The following is a 24,947-nucleotide window of genomic DNA, read 5'->3' as shown; positions in this document are numbered from 1 at the left end:
GACACTCTGGGTACCAGTCTTTTGATGGTGCTCCATGACACGATGGACAGGGCAGACCCGGTGTCGATCTCCATGTCACATGGAGCTCCTTCAATGAGCACCGTGACGTTCAGCTTGCGTCTCGTAGGCGAGTCGGTTTGGCCAATCGTGGTTCCAGACGGGCAGCGGCAGTTGGTGAGAGCGAAACAACTTTCCTTGGCAGACTGGAGTGAAGACTTGGACTTGCGAGTCGATGAAGGGGGGGTGTCAGACGGAGCCGATCGGCAGACCTTAGCGATGTGGCCCCTTCTGGAACACCTCCTACAGATGGCGTCTCTGAATCGACACTTGGCACGGGAATGGTTGCCTCCGCAGCCAGCACATTCCGGTTGGCCCTTGGACTTCTGTTGGAACTTCCTGCGCTCCCGCTTTGTCTGGTGCACATCATCGTCTTCACTGGAGGATGCCTCCTTACTGCTGGCCTCTTCATGATGCACCGGAACGGGCTCCCTAGCAAGACGCAGGCTGCTGGACTTGCGGATCTCCTGAGCGGAGCGTTCAGCAGCTTCTGAGGCCACAGCCTCCTCAATGGCTTTCTGTAGCGTGAGGTCTGGCTTGGCTAGGAGACGCCGTTGCAGATGGATGTCCCGGACCCCGCAGACGATTCGATCCATCAGGGCATCATCTAAGTCTCGGAACTCACAGTGCATTGCAGCCTGTCGCAGGGCGGTGGTGTAGTTGTTGATTGACTCCCCCTCTGCCTGGTTCCTGTGGTAGAACGCATGGCGGGCAGCAATCTTGGACGGCTTTGGTGCGTAGTGGTTGCGGAGCTTCTCTTGGATCGTGTCCCATGGTGATGCCTGGACTGCTTCAGGCGCAACCAACGCTCGGGCCGTCGCAAACACCTCAGGCCCACAGAGGCTGAGGAATAGGCCCCGCTTCCGATCCTGTGATACTGCTGTCAGTTCGTTGGCTTGGAGGTAGCAGTCGAACCGAGCGAGGTAGGAGTCCCATGATTCAGAGGCTGGCGCAAACGGCGGTAGAGGCACAAGTGAAGCCATGATTCCGATGCCGGCGTGAAGGGCGATGGATGGAACACAGTGCTCTAGCCAGAACAGTCAGCTCTGAACTGGTTCTGCCCAGTGATTTCGCTCAGTGATTTCGCTCTGTGATTCAGCTCAGTGATTCAGCTCAGTTCAGAGGCTGGCCGCATCTGGCTGTGCTCTGATGTCCATCAATCCCACCTTCGTCGCCAGTGTTAAGTCGTGGGTTGACATAGCAGCCGGCACAGCGATCTCTTCAAGTAGCTCTTTATTATGGTAAGCTGGAATAGAACTGACTGTGAACAGCTCAGCCGGCCTGTATTTATAGGCAGCCGGCTGTCACATTGTAACCACAACAGCCCCAGAGTTCCCGCCTAAAATAACTGCCGCGGACCTGAGTGAAAACTATCTACAGACCTGAGTGAAAACTATATACAGTATCCCCCTGTTGGCCCAGGGTGAAACTACACTACATAACAAAATCATTATTGTGTCATGAATTGCAAGCTATTCTGGAAAATACAGCTTGTCATTGGGAAAAGCTTCGTATTTTTAACTGGGACTATTTCACACAGTGTAATTGCCCTAATCTGTGGAACAATTCCAAAACTGTAGCAAGTGATGGTTGAAGGTGTGGAATGAATATGGCTCTTGCTTATCCACACGCTCTTAGAAGCAAGCAGAAGCCAAGATCCTGCCATAGAGTAAGCAGAGAGTTAACAAGAGAGGTTCAAACCTGTAGAAGCCGGTCCTGTTTTGCCTGCCGCTCCTCTTGAGATACAGCCTGAGAGAACTCCCAGTACCCCAATAATAGCAGGTGGGGTTGGATTGTGCTTTGCTGTGGATAAACCCATTGTATTCTGTTCCTTTTCCCACCCACATCCCTTCCTTAAGTACAAGATGGTTCCAGAATAGCTCACCTGGCTAGTTTTCTTGTGTTGAGTACAGGACATTTGTGAGGTTTTTGAAGCCCAGGGGCTGACTATGTTACGCATATTTTTGTCTTTCTCAGTAGTGTCGTTAATTATTTGTGGATTTCCTAGTCCATGTTTCACTTGTATACCAGGCAGGGCATATTACCGTATTTTTCGCCCTATAGGACGCACCGGCCCATAGGACACACCTAGATTTGGGGGGGGGATAAAGGGAAAAAAATTATTCCCCCCCCCCAGGCACGGGGCTGAGGCGGGGGAAGCTCGGGCTTCCCCCGACACCAGCCCCCAGAACAGGACCCAGAGCGATGCCGAAGCTGCGTGCAGCTTTGGCATCGCTCTGGGAGCTTGCGGGGCTGGAGGAGGGGGAAGCCCGAGCTTCCCCCTCCCCCAGCCCCCAGAACAGGACCCAGAGCCATGCCGAAGCTGCGTGCAGCTTTGGCATCGCTTTGGGAGCTTGTGGGGCTGGGGGCGGGGAAAACGGAGCTTCCCCCTCCCCCAGCCCCCAGAACGGGACCCAGAGCCATGCCGAAGCTGCGTGCAGCTTTGGCATTGTTCTGGGAGCTTGCGGGGCTGGAGGAGAGGGAAGCCCTTTGCCAGCCTTCTAACCAAGTCGGGGGACAGCGGGAAAGGTGCGCTGCGCCTCCCGCTGTCCCCTGAGTTTGCAGGGCTGGCGACGGGGAGGAGCAGGCTTCTCCCCCCCCCCCCCGCCAGCCTTCTAACCAAGTCGGGGGACAGCGGGAAAGGCGCGCTGCGCCTCCCCGCTGTCCCCCGAGCATGTGGGGCTGGCGGTGCGGCTCTCCTGAAGCCTGGAGAGCGAGAGGGGTAGGTGTGCACCGACCACTCTTGCTCTCCAGGCTTCAGCGAAAGCCTGCATTCGCCCCATAGGACACACACACATTTCCCCTTCATTTTTGGAGGGGAAAAAGTGCGCCCTATAGGGCGAAAAATACGGTATTTTATTTTTTTGAACATAAATACACATCCCATTTCTCGCCAGTCTGCCCTTACTGGGGACACCCAAAAAATCTTTTTCCAGTGTGGCCTTTTTTCGCAGTGGCCCTGGGAACAACCAGGAGTGCATACTGAGGATCCCAATGGTTTCTTTGCAGTGATGACTTCACCCATACGCCTCAACTGTCCTGTTTTAATCTTGGAATCACAGAAGCCAATCCTGGCTTCTGATTGGATCATGGAATGCCTTGAGTTTTGGTCCAGCACTCTGGAAGGAGTCCTCAAGACAGAATGCTGGACCAAAAGACGCTCAGCCTGGCACGAGTCAGCTGGGTGGCACTAGAGCGCCGGAATGAAAGCCACAAGTCTTGCAATCTCATGTGTGTGAGAAAGCTCAGCCAAAAAAGAAGCACCCTGATTTGGGTCCCAAGAATGCTGGAGAGTATGACTTTCACTGTTGTCTGTCATCAGGTATCAGTCTGTACAGATGCCTAGAGAAGGAGGAGGCAGCAGAGTGGGTTTGTATCACCATCTACAGAACTCTTTCTGGCTTTGCCAAGGTTATTTCTGCTTGACCTGATAGTTCCTCCATGTGGCTATTTCGGAACAGTCCTCATTCAAGAACAGGACGTTTCCTTGATCGAAGCAGAGGTGTCCCTACCTATTAGAAAACTGTATTTAATGCTCAAATGATTATCCCCCTCCACATCACTATTGAATACTATATAAAGTGGCTCCTCTCAGCACTGAGCATTCACATCCAGCAGCCACCATGAAGTATAATAACACGGCATTCCTGGTCCTCATCATGGGATTATTGGCACCTTGCGCTAAGGCACAATATTTCTTTCCCCGTTCAGAAGGTAAGAATTCTGGTCCTTAAATGCATTAAGTGTGCAGTATGCCAGGCCTCTCTGTAAGGACCCATTTATGTATTTTTACTATACTATTGCAAACAATGACTCCCTCCACACCAGATATAAAAAGCACATGGATCCAGTTTTCTTATGAAACCACCATGGGACTCTTTGTAGGGTCTCATTGTGGAGCTCGCATCTTTGGTAGAGATGATATCAGGTGTAAGGTTCACAAATGTCTTCAAATGGTATTATGTCCTGTGTTTCAAAGGATGAGATGACATATATTGTACTTGTGACATTTCCTCTTCTCGTCCTTCCTCCAGAAACTATGCCTAGAAAATGCGCACTCACTCCAAAGTATGGAAGATGCAGTTTCTACTTGCCACATTTTTACTATGATGTCAAGAGCAACATGTGTAGGAAATTCATTTACAGTGGTTGCGGAGGCAATGGAAACACCTTCCAATATTATTACCAATGTGTTTTGAAGTGTCAACAGTTTGGTAAGGACACTTAATTCCCCCACCCCTTTTCCTTACACCTTTAAAACAACCAAATGTTTGAAGCGAAAATCTGTTGAAAAGTTGCCTTCTGTATTAATGTGGTTTCACACTCACATCAAATGTGTAAGATTTGTCTTCTTGCCCTTTTCACAGGACATCTAACGTCCAGGTCAACAACAGATATACAAGGTAAGAGTTGTTATGGTTGTCTGCCGTGTGATTCAAAAATTGAGTTGGAGGTGGGTGGGTTGGGGAGCCTGTCAATATGATAGGCAAGCCAGTCAAAGACAGGACATTAGCTGCAAGATGATGAGCAGGGACTGCTTCAGCCTGCTACTTTATTCTGTGGGACTAGGGAGCAGATCTCTATATGTCGGCCATTTCCCTTCCATATTTATCCTTTTAATTGAAATTACTTCTGTTGGAGGGGTCTTCTTCAACACCTGACACTACTGCATACCACTCCAGGGTTCCTGTCATTGACCACTTGGAAGAGATAATCTCAGCAGTTTGAATCATAGATGCAGGGCTTTGAAATAGGATTTACATCTACTATGGTAAAAGGTAAGGGGACCCCAGTCCAGTCGTGGCTGACTCTGGGGTTGCGGCGCTCATCTCGCTTTATTGGCCGAGGGAGCCGGTGTACAGCTTCTGGGTCATGTGGCCAGTATGACTAAGCCGCTTCTGGCGAACCAGAGCAGTGCACGGAAACGCCGTTTACCTTCCCGCTGGAGCGGTACCTATTTATCTACTTGCACTTTGACGTGCTTTTGAACTGCTAGGTTGGCGGGAGCACGGGCCAAACAACAGGAGCTCACCCCGTCACGGGGATTCAAACCGCCGACCTTCTGATCGGCAAGTCCTAGATGAGCTTATATACTGTATTGGTCCGAATATAAGCAGCACCTTTAAAAGTCGGGGGGTGGGGAGTAAAAAAGACAAAACCCGAACATAAGCCGCTGCCTATATATAGGCACTCACACCCGTTCCGTTTTACCGTATATCTTCTTTCAGCAGCGATATAGTAAAAGCCAGTTTTTGTAAGGTCATGAATTTAAGCCGCACTTTAACTTTTCACGGTCGGGAAAAAAGTGAGGCTTATATTCAGGCCAATGCAGTATGTGTGAGCTTTTCACATACTGCTTTTCTCCGCCAGACCCACCTCCGAAATGCAAACAGCCATTAATATTAGGAGACTGCAAAGCAAGTAAGCGGCGCTATTATTACGATGCTGAGAGAAAGAGATGTTTCGTGTTCATATATAGTGGATGTGGAAGCAACGGGAACAATTTTGATTCTTTCAGGGAATGCTACGAGGAGTGTGAAAAGTATGGTAAGAATGAGCACTTTTAATCTTTTTTCCCAATCAACCCGAAGAACTTGCACTTTTTGCTTAACTTTATGCATGCTCTAGTGCAAGCTTCCTCAATCTCGGCCCTACAGATGTTTTTGGCTTACAACTCCCATGATCCCTAGCTAGCAGGACCAGTGGTCAAGGATGATGGAAATTGTAGTCTCAAAACATCTGGAGGGCTGAGGTTGAGGAAGCCTGCATTAGTGCATAAAGCCTTAGTTCACAAATATCTAAAGCAGTGGTGGCCAAACCCGGCCCTCCAGATGTTTTGGGACTACAATTCCCATCATCCCTGACCACTGGTTCTGTTAGCTAGGGATGATGGGAGTTGTAGTCTCAAAACATCTGGAGGGCCAAGTTTGAGGAAGCCTGCTCTAGTGGCATTGCAGCTCCACTACAGCATCATATTGCCCTATAGACATGCCGGGGGGGAGGGAGAGAGCTTTGGTATTAAGATGTTAGCATGTTGGGGAAATTAGTTCTCTGATTTAGGAAATCAGCAGAAATGCAGCATTTGATGCAAGAGTGGGGAAGCTTGATGCTAGAGCAGAAAAAGAGTGCTGGCTTCAACGGAGGAAAAAATGAGTCTAGCATTAAGAAAAGAAAAGTTGTTGTTGTTGTTGTTTAATGTTATAATTTGAAAACTGACAAAAGACACCTGAACACCTGGCTGAACAAAGGGTTTTGTACTGGCATCTGAAACATATCAGACTATGTGCCAGGTACTGTATCTAATCTAATTCTGCTCCACCAGTGGCACATGGAGATTAATGGGAAAGGGCAAGGCTGAGCTCCTGGATACTAACATCCATTTCATTTCACTTCTAATTTGTATATTATGTTTCTGCATCACTAAACACAAGGCAATTTACAAGCTGAAGAAACAACAAAATAGATGGCAAAGAATGACTAAGTTACAATCAATAAAAACAATGGCAAGTTGCATTGCATAAAATACAACAAAACATACAGAGCCATGCAAAAGGATCAAATGGAGAAACAATTGGGGTGAAGAGTTAGTCTAGATTGCTCAGGAGCAATTGCAGCCTGAAAAAGGTCTCTCATGGTTCTACTTCTCCTTATAACAGAAACACCCGAACATCTGATAAATCCTGACAAGCTTGAAGGTAAGGGCCAAGTAAAGGTAAAAGTTCCATAGCATTTTCCTTCTGACTCTCATATGCATTTTGCCGTCCACTCCTGCTGGCTTTCTTTCGTTCTGATGCAGCCTGTTCCTTAAGGCCTCCTTCACTGTGTCTTAACTTCTTAGCAGTTTTCACCAGGATCCAAGGGCTTGTTTCTTCCCAGTATATCATGGGATCTGGCCAGAAGCATCCGTTGCAGCCCCTAAGCCAGTGATGGCCAAACTCGGCCCTCCAGCTGTTTTGGGACTACAATTCTCAGCTCTCAGCCTCTGTGCGATTGAGGGAATCCCCGGCCACGTCATCCCCTGGACAGCCAATCAGCTGGCTCGGGGTGTGTGGCCTGCCCAATTTAACACAAGGGCGGCCGGGGATCTCCCTCTTTTGCCGCCTCCAATTGCTCCCATTAACCTTACTTAATTGAGTCATGTGTCTTTATCTCCACTGGGGGAGGGTAGGAACTCACCACGCAATTTATGGATTGGGGAGGGACAAGATAATGTCCCAAGAGGACAGTTGTCTTCTGCATGTGTCATTCAGTTCTGAACTCAAAGTTCTCAGCCAAAAGTTTTCACTTTTTTCTTCTCCAAACTACGTATTGGTCTCTCAGCCCAAGAAGCTTAGGACACCCCCTACTTCCCTCTCTCCTCTTAGGTTCAAGGGCCTATTGACAGTGGAAGAGTATCTGAAGCCATGTATGAGTATGCAGCCTACTGCCCCTATTGCTATGTCCTTCTACTGATCTCCTTGCCCACCATGCTTCCTCACCTGCCATAGCAAGCAAGACTCCCCTTACTTATACCATAGAAGGTGGGCATGGAAGGGGAAAGGGGGTCCCTGAAGGAAAGAGGGTGGGATGTGAGGCACCGGCCCACTCTCCCCACTGCCTCAGAATGCATTAAGGACAGGCAGAAAACCCAAGACTCTCATTTCACATCTTGATCTGTCTCTTTCTATGAAGCTTGGCAGCACCAAATCAAAGGCTGTTGGTACGTTTGCTGTGTAAAGGTAAAGGTAAAGGTAAAGGTACCCCTGCCCGTATGGGCCAGTCTTGACAGACTCTAGGGTTGTGTGCTCATCTCACTCTATAGGCCGGGAGCCAGCGCTGTCCACAGACACTTCCGGGTCACATGGCCAGCGTGACAAGCTGCATCTGGCGAGCCAGAGCAGCACACGGAACGCCGTTTACCTTCCCGCTGGTAAGCGGTCCCTATTTATCTACTTGCACCCGGGGTGCTTTCGAACTGCTAGGTTGGCAGGCGCTGGGACCGAGCAGCGGGAGCGCACCCCGCCGCAGGGATTCGAACCGCCGACCTTTCGATCGGCAAGCCCTAGGCACTGAGGTTTTACCCACAGCGCCACCCGCGTCCCTACGTTTGCTGTGATAGTACGCTAAATCTACCTTTTTTAAAAAAAATAAATTTTTATTGGTTTTCCAAACACAAAATAAAAACAAACAATACACAATACACAAACATACAAACATATAAACATGTATAATTTCATAAACTTATTTTCATACACCTTACTTCCCGGACTTCCCCATACCTCCCTTTTTCTGCATCCTTGTTTTAGATTTCTTCAGCAACTCCTCCAATTAACTAATTATTCAGTTCAATTTCTTTTAAGTTCTTCTTTAACTTATTAATTACAGCTGCAATTCTCTGTTTCCCTATTCCTTGACATCTTATCACTCCTCAATTTTACAACAGTTTTTGAGATATATTTTAAATTTCTTCCAGTCTTCTTCCACTGTCTCTTTCCCCTGGTCACGGATTCTGCCCGCTAAATCTACCTTGAGGCATCTCAGAAGGCATAACCTCATCCTACTTAAGTCCAACAGGTCTCTTTCATCTGTGCTTTTCCCACTCTTGTCAACGTGGCTGCTGGATCCCAGGGCAGAGTTCTCATAATTGTCAATGAGATCATCTCAGGTGTTGCAACCACAAGCAAGAAACCTTCAAATTCTGTTTTCTTCAAGAAATGGATATGAACCTTGTTTTTGTCCTTCTCTCCCCCCCCCCCCGCAATATCAGACTTTCTGCGTGATTATTGTGACCAACCCCTAGACGTGGGATACTGCAACAAGGACTTACCTCGCTTTTACTACGATTACAGTAGCAGGACCTGTAAGCCGTTCAACTACGGTGGCTGTGCAGGGAACAGGAATAACTTTGAGACAGAAAATGAATGCCTTTGGGCATGTGCAGCCGATGGTAAGGACACAGAAACGTTTAGAGCTTTCCCAGAGAAGAACTTTCATTATTCTCTGAATGTTATTTATGCAATGGTTGTGTTCCAACTGCATCAATTCAACATCCTCACTTCATAAGAGAGGGAGAAGCTCTGTTTCTTGGAATAGCCTTTGAGTTGTGGATTAAGGTAGCGAAAGGTGCATTCTGTTTGATGCATTTCATTGAAAAAATGTCAAAGGATTTGGTGGTGGAGGAGGGAAAAGCAACAACAACAACAACCCACAAAATGGTTGGCAGTTGCAAGAAAGATGGTATCTTTTTGCTGCAAGCTACTCCTCCACCTACTCTTTCAGCTACTAGGGACGTGGGTGGCGCTGTGGGTTAAACCACAGAGCCTAGGGCTTGCTGATCAGAAGGTCGCAGTTCAAATCTCCATGACGGGGTGAGCTCCTGTTGCTTGGTCCCTGCTCCTGCCAACCTAGCAGTTTGAAGCTGTACACCGGCTCCCTTGGCCAGTAAAGCGAGATGAGCACCGCAACCCCAGAGTTGTCTGCGACTGGACCTAACGGTCAGGGGTCCCTTTACCTTTACCTTTACTATTTCACCAGAAAGCTAGATGAGCACTGTTCCCCTTGGTCAATATGACAAAAAAATCTGTCTGCCCAGAATTGTAATGAATAATCAATTTTTTAAAAGTTTCTGAAAATTAGTAAAAAGGTAAAGGACCCCTGGACAATTCAGTCAAAGGTGACTATGGGGTATGGTGCTCATCTCACTTTTCAGGCTGAGGGAGCCGGCGTTTGCCCACAGACAGCTTTATGGATTGTGTGACCAGAACGACTAAACCGCTTCTGGTGCATGGAAGACCATGATGAGTGCCAGAGCACACAGAAATGCCATTTACCTTCCTGCTGCAGCAGTATCTATTTATCTACTTGCGCTGGCATGCTTTCAAACTGCTAGGTTGGCAGAAGCTGAGACAGAGCAACGGGAGTGCACCCCATCATGTGGGCTCAAACCACCAGCTTTCCAATCAGCAAGCCCAAGAGGCTCAGTGGTTTAGACCACAGCGTCCCCACAAAGATTAGTAGAATGACCTGGTGGTGTGCCAAGGCCTGCCACACATTGGTAATGAACAATTTCATAGTGATCCACGGCACTCATATCAGTACATTCCACACAATGTTTACAGTCTTGAGTGGTTATGCTAGCTAGAAATTTCAAGTAGCTGCATACATGTACCTGTAAATCTAAGGCCTTAAGACAATAATTGAAGAGCAAATAAACAGGTTGCTTGAACATTCAGATTTCTCCTCCTCCTCCTCCTCCTCCTCCTCCTCCTCCTCCTCCTCCTCCTCCTTCTTCTTCTTCTTCTTCTTCTTCTTCTTCTTCTTCTTCTTCTTCTACGAAGTGAGGTGACCATAGGGTGGCAGGGGGTGGCAGTCTTCTTTTTTGACTTATGCTGTACACATACTATACATCATGACTCCCCACCTCCACCCAAAAATCCTGGGTAGTGAAGGGTGAACCCTCAGAGAGCTCTAATTACCAAGGGCCCTTAATAAACTACAGTCCCCAGGATTCATTAGAGGAAGCCTTGCACTTTAAATATATGATGTAGCTTTAACTAATCCAAAGGTGATTTGGTGGTTCAGTTGCCACAGCATTCCTCTGTGTGTTTGTGGCTGTACCTCATTGGTTGTGAGTGTGCTCAGAGCTGTGTTGCTGAATGGCAGATCTCCTCAAAGACAAGCAGGGGAGCAACAGAGTATTTCCTGACCTTAAGGAACTTTTCCTTTCTTTTGTTCAGCATCTGATATCTGACCTTGCTAGAGGGAGAGTCAGCAAGCAAGCAACAGTGAGTCCTTTTCTATAATCTCGTTTTGCTTCCCCACCCTCTGCCTTGAATTGGAGAAGTAGGAGGAGAAATAGTGGGCGGCTTGTGTATGTGCCATCTGCCCCCTTTTCTTTCCACCATACCTAGTTTTATAAACTTGTACCGTGTGCCCCATTACTCAGCATCCCTGCAAACTAAACAGCCCCCCAAAGTATAGTTTCATCTTGGTGGAAATAGGTCTCAGCTGCACCGCCACATTTAATTGTTCCTACCTACCTCTTCTTTGGGACGCGGGTGGTGCTGTGGGTTAAACCACAGAGCCTAGGACTTGCCGATCAGAAGGTCGGCAGTTCGAATCCCCACGACGGGGTGAGCTCCTGTTGCTCGGTCCCTGCTCCTGCCAACCTAGCAGTTTGAAAGCACGTCAAAGTGCAAGTAGATAAATAGGTACCCCTCCGGTGGGAAGGTAAACGGTGTTTCCGTGCGCTGCTCTGGTTCGCCAGAAGTGGCTTAGTCATGCTGGCCACATGACCCAGAAGCTGTATGCCGGCTCCCTCAGCCAGTAAAGCGAGATGAGTGCTGCAACCCCAGAGTTGGTCACGACTGGACCTAATGGTCAGGGGTCCCTTTACCTTTACCTCTTCTTTCTTCAAGTTCACATTGAGTCTTTGTGCAGGGCTTGGCCTCTTCTATTTTCAGATTCATTACCATCTCATTGGGTCCTATGAAACAACGGCACCAGAGGAAACCAGGATGCGCATTCCCAAAAAATGATGCCTTCATTTAAAGGCTTCATTCTTGCATGCTTGCCAATAAACTCACCTGTTCTTCATGTTCATCCTGCAGGCTCTGTTTCTTGAGTATTATTATTATTATTATTATTATTATTATTATTATTATTATCCCAAATGTCTTAAAATCCACACATCCTTAGTGTGAATGTGGGGAGAATAAGAAGTGATGAACTTTTAAACCAAGGCAAGATTATTTGAAGCAGGGTAGCAACTCCCAATCAAAAAGAGGTTTTACCTTAATATGGAGTTCAGAGGAATACATCATCTATCTGCCTACAATGAGATAGGTGAGTCCAGATTAGTTAAATAGAAAGAGCTGCTAGGAGGGGATTGATGGAAACTATGAGTTGATAGCACAACAAGTGTGGGCTTTGTTGGGGATAGAAATCTCCCAGCTAATTCCTTATATATCTTTGAATCTAGGGTCCACTTTGTAAGAACCTGGGGAATTATATCAAAAACTAACAATTTGCTAACCAAGTAGTCTCCCTATATGATTGTAGCTGCTCCACAAAACCGTCCCCAAGAATTCCAAAATTCTCCATATTAAGAAGTTCAAAATAGTACATAAGCAAAGCCATAAAATTATAAAACTGTACTGGGATAGTCCCAGGGCTCATCCACACTTAACTTTTGCCTTGCTCTTTCCAGGCACAGGCCAGTGTTTAAAAGCTCTGTACCTAAGCAGGGGTTTTTGTGTGTGTCTGTAAATTGCTCTGAGCTTTCCCCCTGAAAACCTGTTCTTTAGTGCTCCATTGGAGCAAACATTAATTTGGGCTTTCCGTGGATTGACATTTGCTCTGACTGAGCTTTAAAGAGCAGGTTTTCACAGGGAAAGCTCCAGAACAGAGGTGGATAAACCTCTAGTTCCAAGATTTCTCCACCATAAGTCAACTTTGCCAAGAAATAGATTGCAAGTATCAGCAGACATGCCCAGCGCACAGGGCATCCACATGAAGCATTGCAGGGCAAGGTGACAAAAGAGTGCCTGCTCCCAAAATGCCTTAGGAATTCTACCCAACAATGTCGGAAGGCATGACTTTACCTGCCCCCAACAATCCCTTGTTGTTTGTCATCAGGTGCCAGGAAGTACAGGTGCCTAGAGAAGGAGGAGGCAGCAGAGTGGGTTTGTATCACCATCTAATGGAAACAGAACTCTTTCTGGCAATGCCAAGTTTACGCTGATTGACCTGATAGATAGTTCCTCTATGTCCCTAGTTCAGAGCAGTCCTCATTTGCAAGCAGGAGGTTACCTTGATCTGAGCAGAGGTGCCTCAGAGTGTTCCCTACCTATTAAAAAATTATGTTCAATGTCCAGGTGGTTATCTCCCTCCACATCACTATTGAATACTATATAAGGAGGTTCCTCTCAGCACTGAATATTCACATCAACATGCAGTGCAATAGCACTACACTCCTGGTCATTATCATGGGGATATTGGCACCTTGCTCTAAGGTGCAGGGTTTTTTCCGTGCAGCAGGTAAGCCTTCTGGCCCTTCTATGCATCAAGTGTGCAATATGCCAGGCCTCTCTGCAAGTTAGGAATCCCCTGCAGATTGGACGAGACTGGGCAGGTTGGGCACTGGGCACCATCATGGCGACAGTTCTCTGGCATGTGTAAGTCACCATTGACTCTGGGAGACTCAGAGAAATGCTCTGCTTTTTCACCTTTTGTTCAGCCTGCCTGTATCCTTGCCTCTACACTTTCACCCTAATGAATACATAGGGTCCCATCTGTGCTCTACCTTTAAAGCAGTATTATTCCCCTTTAAACTGCCATGGTTTCTACGAAAGATTCCTGGAAGTGTAACTTGCTCAATGGGCTGAGAGTTGTTCGGAGACCCCCTTCTCCTCAATGTACAAGCCTTCTTCCCAGGCAAATTTGGGAATTGTTGCTGTGGGAAGGGGCTTGGGGTCTCCTGACAAGTCTTATCACCCCTAATAAACTACAGTTCCCCATGTACTTTGGGGAAGCCATGAATGTTTAAAGTGGTATAATAGTTTGAGTCTGCCCTGTAACTAGTGAAAATGGGAGGCATACCCTTCTTTGTTACAAATGCAGTTTTATAAATTCAAGTTTGGAAGTCTCTTGACACATAAATCTACAGTAATAGGAAGTGTTCACCGGGATTTTAAATCGTTTCCTTCTTTATAGTCTATAACTTCTTAAAGGTAAAAGCAACATCTCCCAGAGATGAGGAAGCGCAGTTCCTGTTGAACAAATCCAGAAACGTCTCAGGAAAAAAATGCTATACAAAAATAATGACATTGGAGAACCCATATTTCCCCTCCCCCTTGGAAACAATGGCTGCCTCTACACCATACACTTAAGGCACATGGATCCCTCCCACCCCAAGGCCTACAATGCCCACAGAGCTACAATTCACAGCACCCAGAACAAACTACTGTTCCCAGGATTCTTTGAAGAACACAATTTGCTTTACACAGATAGTGTCTACACAGGCAACATCACATGAGCTGATAGTGCCCTTTCTAGGAAAATTTCCAGCTCCAGTTTGAAAGCATATGGCAGGTATCACATTCTTTGGCTTTTGGAGAGACATTCTTAACGCTAAAAGAAAATGAAATCAATAGGGCTAAAAAGCCCTTGGGCTAGCATCCCATGGGCAGGAAATATAAATTATTTCATGATCTCAGTTTGGATTACAATAGCAAACTTTGCTCAAAGTCGCAGCTGATTCTACATTTGACTTGAGAATGATGGATGCACTGCATTCGACAGCAACTAACACATTCCATGTGGGAATCTGCTGCCTTTAGTGCCTCGGGTGTGTGTGTGTGTGTGTGTGTAACAGCTTCGTTGTCAGTGTGGCCCCACAGACATTCACTGAATTTATTATTCTTAAGTCCTGCAGTCTTCTTAAAGCCTAGGGGGGAAATCACCACTGAACTTTACAACTGGACTCCAGATTGGGCTCTTTAATGTGTATGCCTCCTGGGTCCCAATGTGTAGGCTCCATCTTTGGCTACTTGGTAGAAAAGATATCAGATGTAGGGTTAACAAATGTCTTCAAATGGTATTATTTTCTGTGCTTCAAAAGATGAGATAACATATATGGTACCTGTGGCTGTTCCTCTTCCCATCCTTCCTCCAGGAACTATACCTAAAAAATGCACACTCACTCCGGATTATGGAAAATGCAAGACGTTCCTTACACAGTTTTACTATGATGTTAAGAGCAAAATGTGCAGGGAATTCATTTACAGTGGTTGCGGAGGCAATGGAAACAACTTCCTAGATTTATACCAATGTGTTTTTGAGTGTCACCCGTCTGGTAAGGACAATTTTAATACCCCCTACTTTCCCCTAAACCTTAAAAACAACCAAATGTTTGAAGTGAAAATCTATTTAAATGTTGCCCTTGTGTTTCTAGGGAGTGTTGTACTGAATTGATTCTCTGCTGCTGGAGATGTTCTGCTGCATCACTTTTTTTAAAAAAAAGATGTTAATAGGAGTTGTTTCCAGCTACATATGGTGACTCCATCTTTCCACACCCTTCCCCTACAGACTCCCATGGCCCATAAATTCAACTTCAGAGGGGACCCCAAAATTCTTGTAAGCTGCCTAAGGTAAAGGTAAAGGGACCCCTGACCATTAGGTCCAGTCATGACCGACTCTGGGGTTGCAGCACTCATCTCACTTTACTGGCCGAGGGAGCTGGCGTTTGTCCGCACACAATGGGAAAGCCCATAGGGAAAATCGTCTTGCGAAGCGCATCGAAAAACGGAAAACCCTTTCGTCTAGCGGGTTTTTCGTCTTGCGAGGCATTCGTCTTGCGGGGCACCACTGTACAGCCATAGGCAAACTTGGCCCTCCAGATGTTTTGGGACTACAACTCTCATCATCCCTGACCACTGGTCCTGTTAGCTAGGGATGATGGGAGTTGTAGTGCCAAAATATCTGGAGGGCCGTGTTTGCCTATGCCTGAGATAGTACAATGTTTAATTAAGAACTGGATGGGAAAGAGCAGTTCCTGAATTAATCTCTAGCTAATTGTATCAGCTGTCCAACGGTCTGTTTTTCATTTCCCCGTAAAACTCTGTATCTAAGCTGTTTCACACTCACATCAAATCTGCTGTACAGTAAGATTGTTCTCCTTGTCCTTTTCACAGCACTTCAAGTACACAGGCTAATTGGGTGGAAACAAGGTAAGAGTTCCTGTGGCTGCTTGCAACACGATTCAGAAATGGAGTGGGGGAGATGCCTCTAAATATGAGAGTCAAAAGAGACAGGACATAAGCAGCAAGATGATGAGAAGGGACTGCCTCAGCCTGCCACTTTGTGGGACTTGGGAGCAGAAGGAACATAGGATATGCAAACCATGAGATCCAGGCCCCCCAAAACTGATGGGCATTTCCATTCAAATGGTCTCTGTGTGCCAAGTCTTTTGATTATGTGGGGCAGGACTTTATTATTACGGTCACAGACCAGTTCCAGCTCACTTACAATATCAGGAAAATCATAAAACACAACAGGAATACATTGAATTGCATTTGGGTATAACAGAGGCAATTCAGATATAGCGTCAGTTAAAAATATATATTAAATCTTGATCACTAAAATATAACCTAAAATTGTCATTTAAAACCTTAATCATTTTGGTAGTGCAGCTTGTTCCCTAAGTTTTACGGCAGTTGCACAGAATTTGGCCACCCTTAGCGTGATCTCTAGATCCTTGTCCTCTACCAGGAGTTTTAGACATTGAAGTTCGGACCCATTTGGAGATTTTTATATAACAGTGGTGATAAATACCGAGTGTATATCCCCATAGAAACGGCAGCGTAAGAAGACATGAGAGACAGTTTCTACCTCTATCAAGCCGCAGGGGCAGACTCGTTCCACATATGGTTTACCCTCGAATCTGCCCTGCGATAAGGCAGATGGTAGCATGTTGAATCTAGCGAGGGTAAAGGATTGGGTATTTGTAATTTTGAAAAATAATTTGCTGGGGTAAATCCTCTCCCATTATCTTTTATTGCCGGGTGTTTATTCATCTCGCTCACGTGGCATTGCAGTTCCACATCCCAAATTCATTGGTGGATTATTGCTCTAGCTTTCTCATAACCTACAGCTATCAGGGCATGTGGGGAAAACCCCAAGCCTCTTAGCTTTTCATGCAGTGTAGCTTTCCATTTGGATTGGTAGGAATCCACTAGGGCAGGGGTCAGCAGCCAGAGCCACATGTGGCTCCAGAGCCGCATGTGGCTCTTTTACACCTTTGCCGCGGCTCCAGGGCGGATACTAGCGAGGGGAGGAGGCGCATTGTGCGCCCCGACACTCCCCACTGTGGCGGGCGCAGTACTGGCTGTGACGTCGCATGGGGGCGGTGCGTGCGTTGGTCACGCACCGTCACAACGTCACCTTCCCACCCGCCTGCCTGCTACATTGTAAGGGGTATGTACACTGGTCACTGCATTGAAAGGGGGCATGTACGCTGGTCACTGTTTTGAAGGGGAGTGAAGAACACACACACAAAAAAAGGTAAATTGTTAATTTAACATTTATTTCTATGAGGAGGAGTAATTTTGAGGGGTCAAACAAAGAAATAATAAAAAAGTGACAAAAAAAGTTATTTTTATAATGATGAGTTTTGCGGCTCCCAGGTGTTTTTTCTTCGGAAATGGGTCCAAGTGGCTCTTTTTGTCTTAAAGGTTGCAGACCCTTGCACTAGAGGGCAGGACTTATCTTGGCTTCCCCCAATGTTTTATTCAAGTTGGGACCCCTGATACAGAATCTTGGGGTCGAAGGGGCTGGGAAATGGGTGGGGTCTTTTTCAACCCCTGACATTCCCGCATGCCACTCCAGGGTTCCAGTCATTGCCCACTTGGAACAGATAATCTCAGCAGTTTGAACTGCAGGACTTTGAAATAGGGTTTACACCTACTATATATGTGTGAGCTTTCCACATCCCCGTTTCCTCCTCCTCCAGAGCTACCTCTAAAATGCAAGCGGCCTTTTTCATTCGGAAAATGCCAATCTAGTGTGCTACGCTATTATTACAATGTCAAGTTGAAGAGATGTTTCATGTTCATATTTAGTGGATGTGGAGACAACGAGAACAATTTCCATTCTTTCAGGGAATGCTACGAGGAGTGCGAAAAGTATGGTAAGAATGAGCCACTTTTGGTCTTTTTTTTCAATCAACTTTTTGCTTAACTTTATGCATTCTCTAGTGGCATTGCAGCTCCACTACAGCAGCATATTGCACTATAAACATGGGGGAAGTGGGGTGGCTTTGGTACTAAGGGGGTAACCATTGCTGATTTGGAAAAAGTCACAAGAAATGCAACTTTTGACTCTAGAGTGCGAAAGCTTGATGCTAGAGCAGGGAAAGTTTGCAGGTGTCAAAGTGAAAGAAAATCTTGTGTAGCACTAAGGAAAAAAAGGGAAAGGGTGCAGAATTTTGTTTTTTTAATGTTATCATTTGAGAACAGTGACAAAAGTCACCTGAATGCATGGCTGAACAAAGGGTTCTGTACAGTGGCAGCTCGGTTCTCGAATGTAATCTGTTCTGGAAGCCCATTTGGCTTCCGAAACGTTCGAAAACTGAGGCGCAGCTTCCCATTGTTTGCAAGAGCTTCTTGCACTCGGTGGAAGCCACATCGCACGCTCAGGTTCTGAAAAATGTTTGAAAACAGAAGCATTTACTTTTCGGTGTTCAGGAGCCAAAACGTACAATAGTGGAGGCGTTCAGGAATGGAGGTTCCACTGTGCTGACAATCTGAAACATATCAGACTAGGGACTCAGCTACATTAGTAAAAAAACCCCACCACATTATGAGTGTGTTAAAACACTGCAACACCAGATGTTGCTGTAGAGCTGAAATCTGAACTAGATATTTCCCATTGTGAGCTTTGAAACTCCCCCTCCTCCCAGCGTTTTTTTATAACTGTGTAGATGCAGCCTTAGGGGGAGTATCCCTTGGGACAGTGGTTCTCAAACTTATTTCTCTGCGCCACACTTCCAAAATAAAGGTTTGCTTGCGCCATACCAGAAATTGTTATCAATAAGAAATATCTGTAAATAATTGCAACGTTCTGTGTATAAGGTGACCCCCAATTTTAAACTTTAAAAAATTGGGGGTAAATATAGTATTATACATGGGAAATGCAGTAATTATAAACAAGTATCTTTTATTGTCCTTGAATTTTCCCACCACGCTTGCCATCCTCTCCTGCCACACCGGTGTATCTAATTACTGTATCTAATCTGATTCCGTTTCACCTAAACTCCACATGGATAAGGGAGGATGTTAATTTATGAGCATATTCATGGGAAAGGACAAGACAGCCTACCAATCATTAATGGATCCTAAACTGAGCTGCAGTAAGTCCTTAGCATAGTGTTTTTCAAGAACAGAACCCTAACTAGAGTTGCTCTAGATTGCTCCGTAGCGATTGTAACTTTCAGCATAAAAATGGTCTCCAGTCTCTGCCATTTGGTTAACATGGTTCTCCTTTTCCTTATAACAGAAATACCTGAATACCTGATAAATCCTGACATACTTAAAGGTAAGGACTGAGTAAAGGAGGGCTCCATGGCATTCTCCTTCTGACCTTCGTATGCATTCTGCCTTCCACTCCTACTGCATTTCGTCGGTTCTGCAGCCTGTTTTTTCAGGTCTCCTTTGCCGTATCTATACTACTAAGCTGTTACTTTCTATGAAAGGCTGCACCAAATCAGAGGCTGTTGGTGAATTTTCTGTGATAGTATGCTAAATATGCCTTAAGGAATCTCAGAAACCATAATCTCATCCTAAGTCCTTGACTGCATCTACACAGCTGTAAAAAAACACTCTGAAAATGCTATGAAAAGAAACTGTTTTAAAACTCACAATGGAAAATTTCATAGAGTTCCAATTTCAATAAATTTTCACAGTGCTATAATGCATTTATAACTTCTTTTTTTAACGAACGTAAATGTAACGAGTCCCAACTGGTCTCTTTCATCTGTTGTCCACATTTCCACTCTTGTCAATGTGACTGTTGAATCCCAGGGCAGAGTTTTCATAATTGTCACTGAGATAATCTCAGGTGTTGCAACCAGGCGTTCCAAGTGGTGGGGGCTGAGGGGTCTTCAGCCCCCCGCCATTTTTTTCAAGGAGGGGCCGATCTCCCTCAAAATCCTGTGGCTCCACTCCTCCTCTGCCTCTCCATCAATGTCCTGTAAGGAGGAGGTGGCCCAACTCCACACTCCCCAATACCCACCCAGCGTGCGAGGGCCGGCATTGTGGCGGTGGGATGCTTGCCCAGCCCTGCCCAGTGGTCTGCCCCACGACATGGGGGCAAGTTGGTGCCCTTGGTTGCAACCACAAGTATGACACCTTAAAATTCTATTTCCTTCAAAGAACCAAGTAATAAATATGAACCTTGTTTCTGTCTTTCTCTACCCCTGCAATATCAGAGTTTCTGCTTGATTACTGTGAACAACCCCTAGACATGGGACACTGCCACAGTGCCTTTCCTCGCTTTTACTACGATGACAGGAGCAGAACCTGCAAGCCGTTCAACTACACTGGCTGTGCAGGGAACAGAAATAACTTCGACGAGGAATATGAATGCTTTTGGGCATGTGCAGGCAATGGTAAGGACACAGAAAATGTTTAGAACTTTCCCAGAGAGGAACTTCCATTATTCTCTGAATGTTATTTATGCAATGATTGCGTTCCAACTGCATTAATTCAATATCCTCATTTCATAGGAGAGGGAGAAGTCCCCTCACCCTCTCTGGGGGGCAGCATTGTGGGCTGCCATTCCTCCACGCATGGGAATTCAATGTGGGAATACCCAGGGACTGGTTCTCTGACAGCAAAGGAAGCCTCTGGGCTGAGCTTGCTGCCTGGGTTATTGGTCCCACCCGCTCACTTAATCAGCGAATCAAGAGCAGGCATGGTGAACATTCAGATGGGTTCCATCATACCTCTCCTCCCTTTCGACTGTTGCCCATAGACTGGCCTTCACCAAAGCGAGGTTTAACGTTTTTCCCTCCAATGTCCTGAGACATAGATTCTCAAAGGGCCAAGCCCCCGCCATGTGCGAATGTGATAAGGAGACGCCGGAGTCGCTCCAGCACATTATGTTCACTTGCCCCTTGTTCAATGTGCCACGGGCAAATTTGTTGGGATCAATCATACAGAAACTAGAGGGTACCCCACCAAAATCCCACCTTGCCCAAATCCTGCAGGATAAGGATACCCACACGACCCTGAAAGTGGCTAGGTTCCTGGTCGCTGTCCTTACCCAAAAGCGGCGCCAAGGAGCACTTCAAGCTAATTAAGGCGTAGTATGCCATTCCATCTTATAGCATTTTATTGTTATAGTGGTGTTTTAGCGGCTGTTTTTTCCCCACGTGCACAAGCTGTTATTTATGTGTTGTTTTTACCTGTATGGGCCTACGGCCATAATAAATAAATGTCTAATGTCATTCAGATGGGTTTGTTTTTTGCTGTTTACTATGAAATGAGGTGACCAGTGGGTGGCAATTTTTCTTTTTTGACTTAGGCTTCACACAGGCTGCACATTTAAAGCTCATGACTTCTCCCACAATTACCCTGAGTTCTGACGGTGTTTATGCAGCTTTAACTAATACAAAGGCAATTTGGTGGTTCAGTTGCCATACCAGCCCTCTACATTTTTGGGGCTGAACCTCTGAACCATCCCCGTTGCATCCCTTCCAAAAATGCCCTCAAGGTTATCCATGAGGGGCCATCAAGGGCCAATTCTAGACTGTCATTGTTTTGCAGAATTGACAAATCTCCCCCAACTTTAAAAAACAACACCATACCTTTTAAAGTAGGGAAGATGATAGGAAAATGCAGTAAAACTGTGGGAGAACATTCAATGGATTGGAAGTCATATAACCACAAATATCAAAACCACACACTCTTTCTTTACCCCACCAATGCATTTTATACTTTTTAGAGCATACAGAGGCGGCGGTGGGGGATTTCTGTCAATCTCCTGTTCTCTGGTCAATCTGCTGCCTGCACCACTCAACCGATTCTTCCATGCATGATGTTATAAACTTGTCTCATGTTTCCCGTAACTCAATGTCTCCACAAGCTAAAAATACCCCCAAAACTTTCCTTGTGGTGGAAACAGGTCTCGCTGCACCTTCACATTTAATTGTTCATACTTCTCACTTCTTTCTTCAGGTTGACCTTGAGTCCTTGTGCAGAGCTCGCCTGTTCTATTTTCACACCCGCTAACATCTCATTGAATCCAGTGGAACAAAGGCAGCAGAGGAAACCAGGAGGCATTCTTTTTCTCAGCCATGCCTTTATGTATAGGCAGATGGCTCATCCTGCTGTACCAGTCTTTGCCAAAAATTCTCACGCTCTTGCCAATAAACTCACATGTTCTTCTGCACCCTGTGGGCAGTGTTTCTTGAGTGTTGTTGTTGTAGTTGTTGTATTCAAGTCCACATATCCCTTTTGTGAATGTGGGGAGAATGAGAAGTGATGGTTATTTGAAGAAGAGTAGCAACTCCCAATCAGAAAGAGGTTTTACCCTAATATGGAGTGTTCTAATTCATACATTATCTGTCTGCCTCCAAAGAGAGAGGTGAGTCCAGATTAGTTCAGTGGAAAGAGCTGCTATGAGGGGATTTATGGAAACCATGTGTTGATAGAACACACCATGTGTGGGGCTCCAAACATGCTTTCGTTCACCTTCTAGGCTATGACTTTCCCTCATTATACTGAGCCTGGCCAAGTTACTTTACAACCTGAGTATAATGTGACCTTGGTGCGGGTACCATTGCCTGTTCCATCTCAGGCAACAGAGATCAGGGATTGGATTTAGCCAGGAGGCCAGATCCAGATGTTTCCCCAACCTCCAAGGAACACTTTGACAGGTAGGTGTGGGCACCCACTTGCCAATCGTACAACATCACCATGACGTCAGGCAAAGTATTTCCTTGTCCCTGAGAATGGTTTTCCTTTACGATCCTTGCTGTCATCACAGATCAGCTGACCAGTGCTGGCAGTAAACCTCACTAGACAAGGGACAAGTAGTAGCCATTTTCAAGCTCCCAAACATTCCTTTGGACCCCCATCTTTACCTGCCTCACACCTGACGTCACATGTGCCTCAGGCAGCCACTTCACTCTGCCTAATGATAGGGCTGGCTCTGGCTGTATATACCTATACACCAGGGGTGGGGAAGTGGACCAGGCCAATGGGCAGGATTCTGCTTTCCTCAAGCCCACAAGAGCCACTTTGTCAGTCATCTGACATCACCATGGCATCAGGTGAAATGCTCTTTCCTCCTGGAGAGGCTGAATTTCAAACAGCACAGGAAAACGAAGCATTTCCACATGGTCCTTGCCGTGAGAGCAAATCAGCTACAGAGTTGCTGATTGAAAACTTGCTCGTATAGCCACTCCCAGGGGGCCTTGCTGAACGTACACTTGAGGTTCCCAATGGTTTCCTTGCAGTTGTGACTTCACCTGCCACACACCTGATGCAATGTCACATGGGACATTAGGTGTGGGGCAAGTGCGTTTGGCTGGAGGGAAATGGTTTTGCAGGCTATACAATAGGACCCTTCTTCAGCTTAATCTGGCCCGACAACTGGAGGTTCCCCTCTGCTGGTATACAGAGTGATGGCCATGCAAGCAAACTCCTCCATGTCCCTGTTTCGGAAGAGTCCTTGTTCACGAGCAGGAGGTTGTCTTGATCTAAGCAGAGCTATTTCAGTATGTCCCTGCCTATTAAAAAATGTTTGATGTCCAAATGACTATCTCCCTCCATATCACTGTTGAATACTATATAACATGGCTCTTCTGAGCACTGAGCATTCACATCAAGCAGCCACCACGCAGTGCATTAACACAGCACTCCTTGTCCTCATTGTGGGATTATTGGCACCTTTGTCCAAGAAGCAGGATTTCTTTGCCTATTCAGCAAGTAAGACTTCTGGCCCTCATGGGCTTCAAGTCTGCAAGCTGCCAGACATCCCCTGCAGACAGGATAGGGTTGGGAGGGTTGGACTAGCGCCCAGTGGCGTAGCGTGGGGGGTGCAGGGGGGGGCGGCCACACCGGGCGCAACATCTGGGGTTAGGGCAAATCCACGGGTTAGGGGGCACAAATCCACGGGTTAGGGGGCGCAAATTACTTGCCTTGCCCCGGGTGCTGACAACCCACTCTACGCCACTGCTAGCGCCATCATGATGACAGTTTTCTGGCATGGGACCTGTAGATTGCTCTGGGTGTTGAGAGTTGTTAGAGACCCCTATTCCCCTCCGTTTAAAAAGCAACTGACAGAATCCCTGTCAGAATTCACCATTCGGTTTCTAATTTACAAATTCAGTTTCATAAATTCATATCTTGACATTTGAACTTGCAGCAATATGAGGTGTTAGAGGGAATGTAACTCTTCCTTTATTCTCTATGACTTTCCTAAAGGTAAAAGCAGCGTCTCTTAGAGGCCAGGAAGTGTAGTTTCTCTAGTGTGCTTTCAAAACAGAGTGCAGGAAAGTCTCTGGAAACAGTGCTAAAGAGTCAATTGAAGTGATTCAAGTCAAGTAACCTTTATTGGCATCACATAAGAACATTCAGAATACAAATTGAAGTTATTGTGCTCCCAAATCATGACATGGGAGCACACATACCCGCCCCCTCCATAAAGCCTTTGGAAAGAATGGCTTTGTACACACCAAACATTGAAAGCACATCAAGAGCACATGGCCCCCCTCCAACAAAAGAGTCCTGTAGTGGTCTATACAGGTATGATTCCTCATACCCCTAGAAGCTACAGTTCCCGGGATTATTTGAGGGAATGGAATTTTCCTTTCTGTTTCACAAGAATGGATAACTTTTATGGATCTTCTCATTCATCCTCTTCCCACCCTTCCCCCAGAAACTATGCCTAGCAAATGCACACTCCTTCCAGAATATGGAAACTGTAATTATTTCCATTGAAATTATTACTATGATGTTAAGAGCAAGATGTGCAGGATCTTCATTTACAGTGGCTGCAAAGGCAATGGGAAACAACTTTAATTTCCTCACCCAGTGCCTTGAAGAGTGTACTGCTGGGTAAAGGGGAATGCACTCTGCTAAGGAAAGGAACTTGCCAGTGCAAGTTAGGAAGGATATTGTCAGGGAACTGCCATCGGAGGAACCGGTGGTGAAAGGGATCACGCAGGCTGGGAGAGACTCAGCAGCTGAAGCAGGAACCAGCAGAGGGAGAGGTGGGTCTCTGGTGGAAGGGCTCACGCAAGCTGGGAGAGACTCAGCAGCTGAAGCAGGAACTAGCAAGGGGAGAGGTGGATCTCCGAGGGAAAGCGAGCAGGGGGGAGGGCTCAGGGACTCTTCCAGTGAGAGCAG

General features: G+C 46.3%; 1 protein-coding gene across 1 annotated transcript; it reads left to right on the top strand.

Annotated features, from left to right (window-relative positions):
- Positions 1–12,986: 12,986 nt before the first annotated feature.
- LOC144325709 (boophilin-G2-like) lies at positions 12,987–24,620 on the top strand. Its single transcript, XM_077919804.1, has 6 exons — positions 12,987–13,074; positions 17,546–17,722; positions 19,090–19,128; positions 20,021–20,200; positions 22,393–22,471; positions 24,545–24,620. Exons 1-6 carry the CDS (start codon positions 12,987–12,989, stop codon positions 24,618–24,620), a joined length of 639 nt encoding a protein of 212 aa, XP_077775930.1.
- Positions 24,621–24,947: the final 327 nt, after the last annotated feature.

The sequence above is a fragment of the Podarcis muralis genome, chromosome 15 (assembly GCF_964188315.1).
Source record: "Podarcis muralis chromosome 15, rPodMur119.hap1.1, whole genome shotgun sequence".
NCBI lineage: Eukaryota > Metazoa > Chordata > Lepidosauria > Squamata > Lacertidae > Podarcis > Podarcis muralis.
This window is presented reverse-complemented; position numbering and strand designations above follow the sequence as displayed.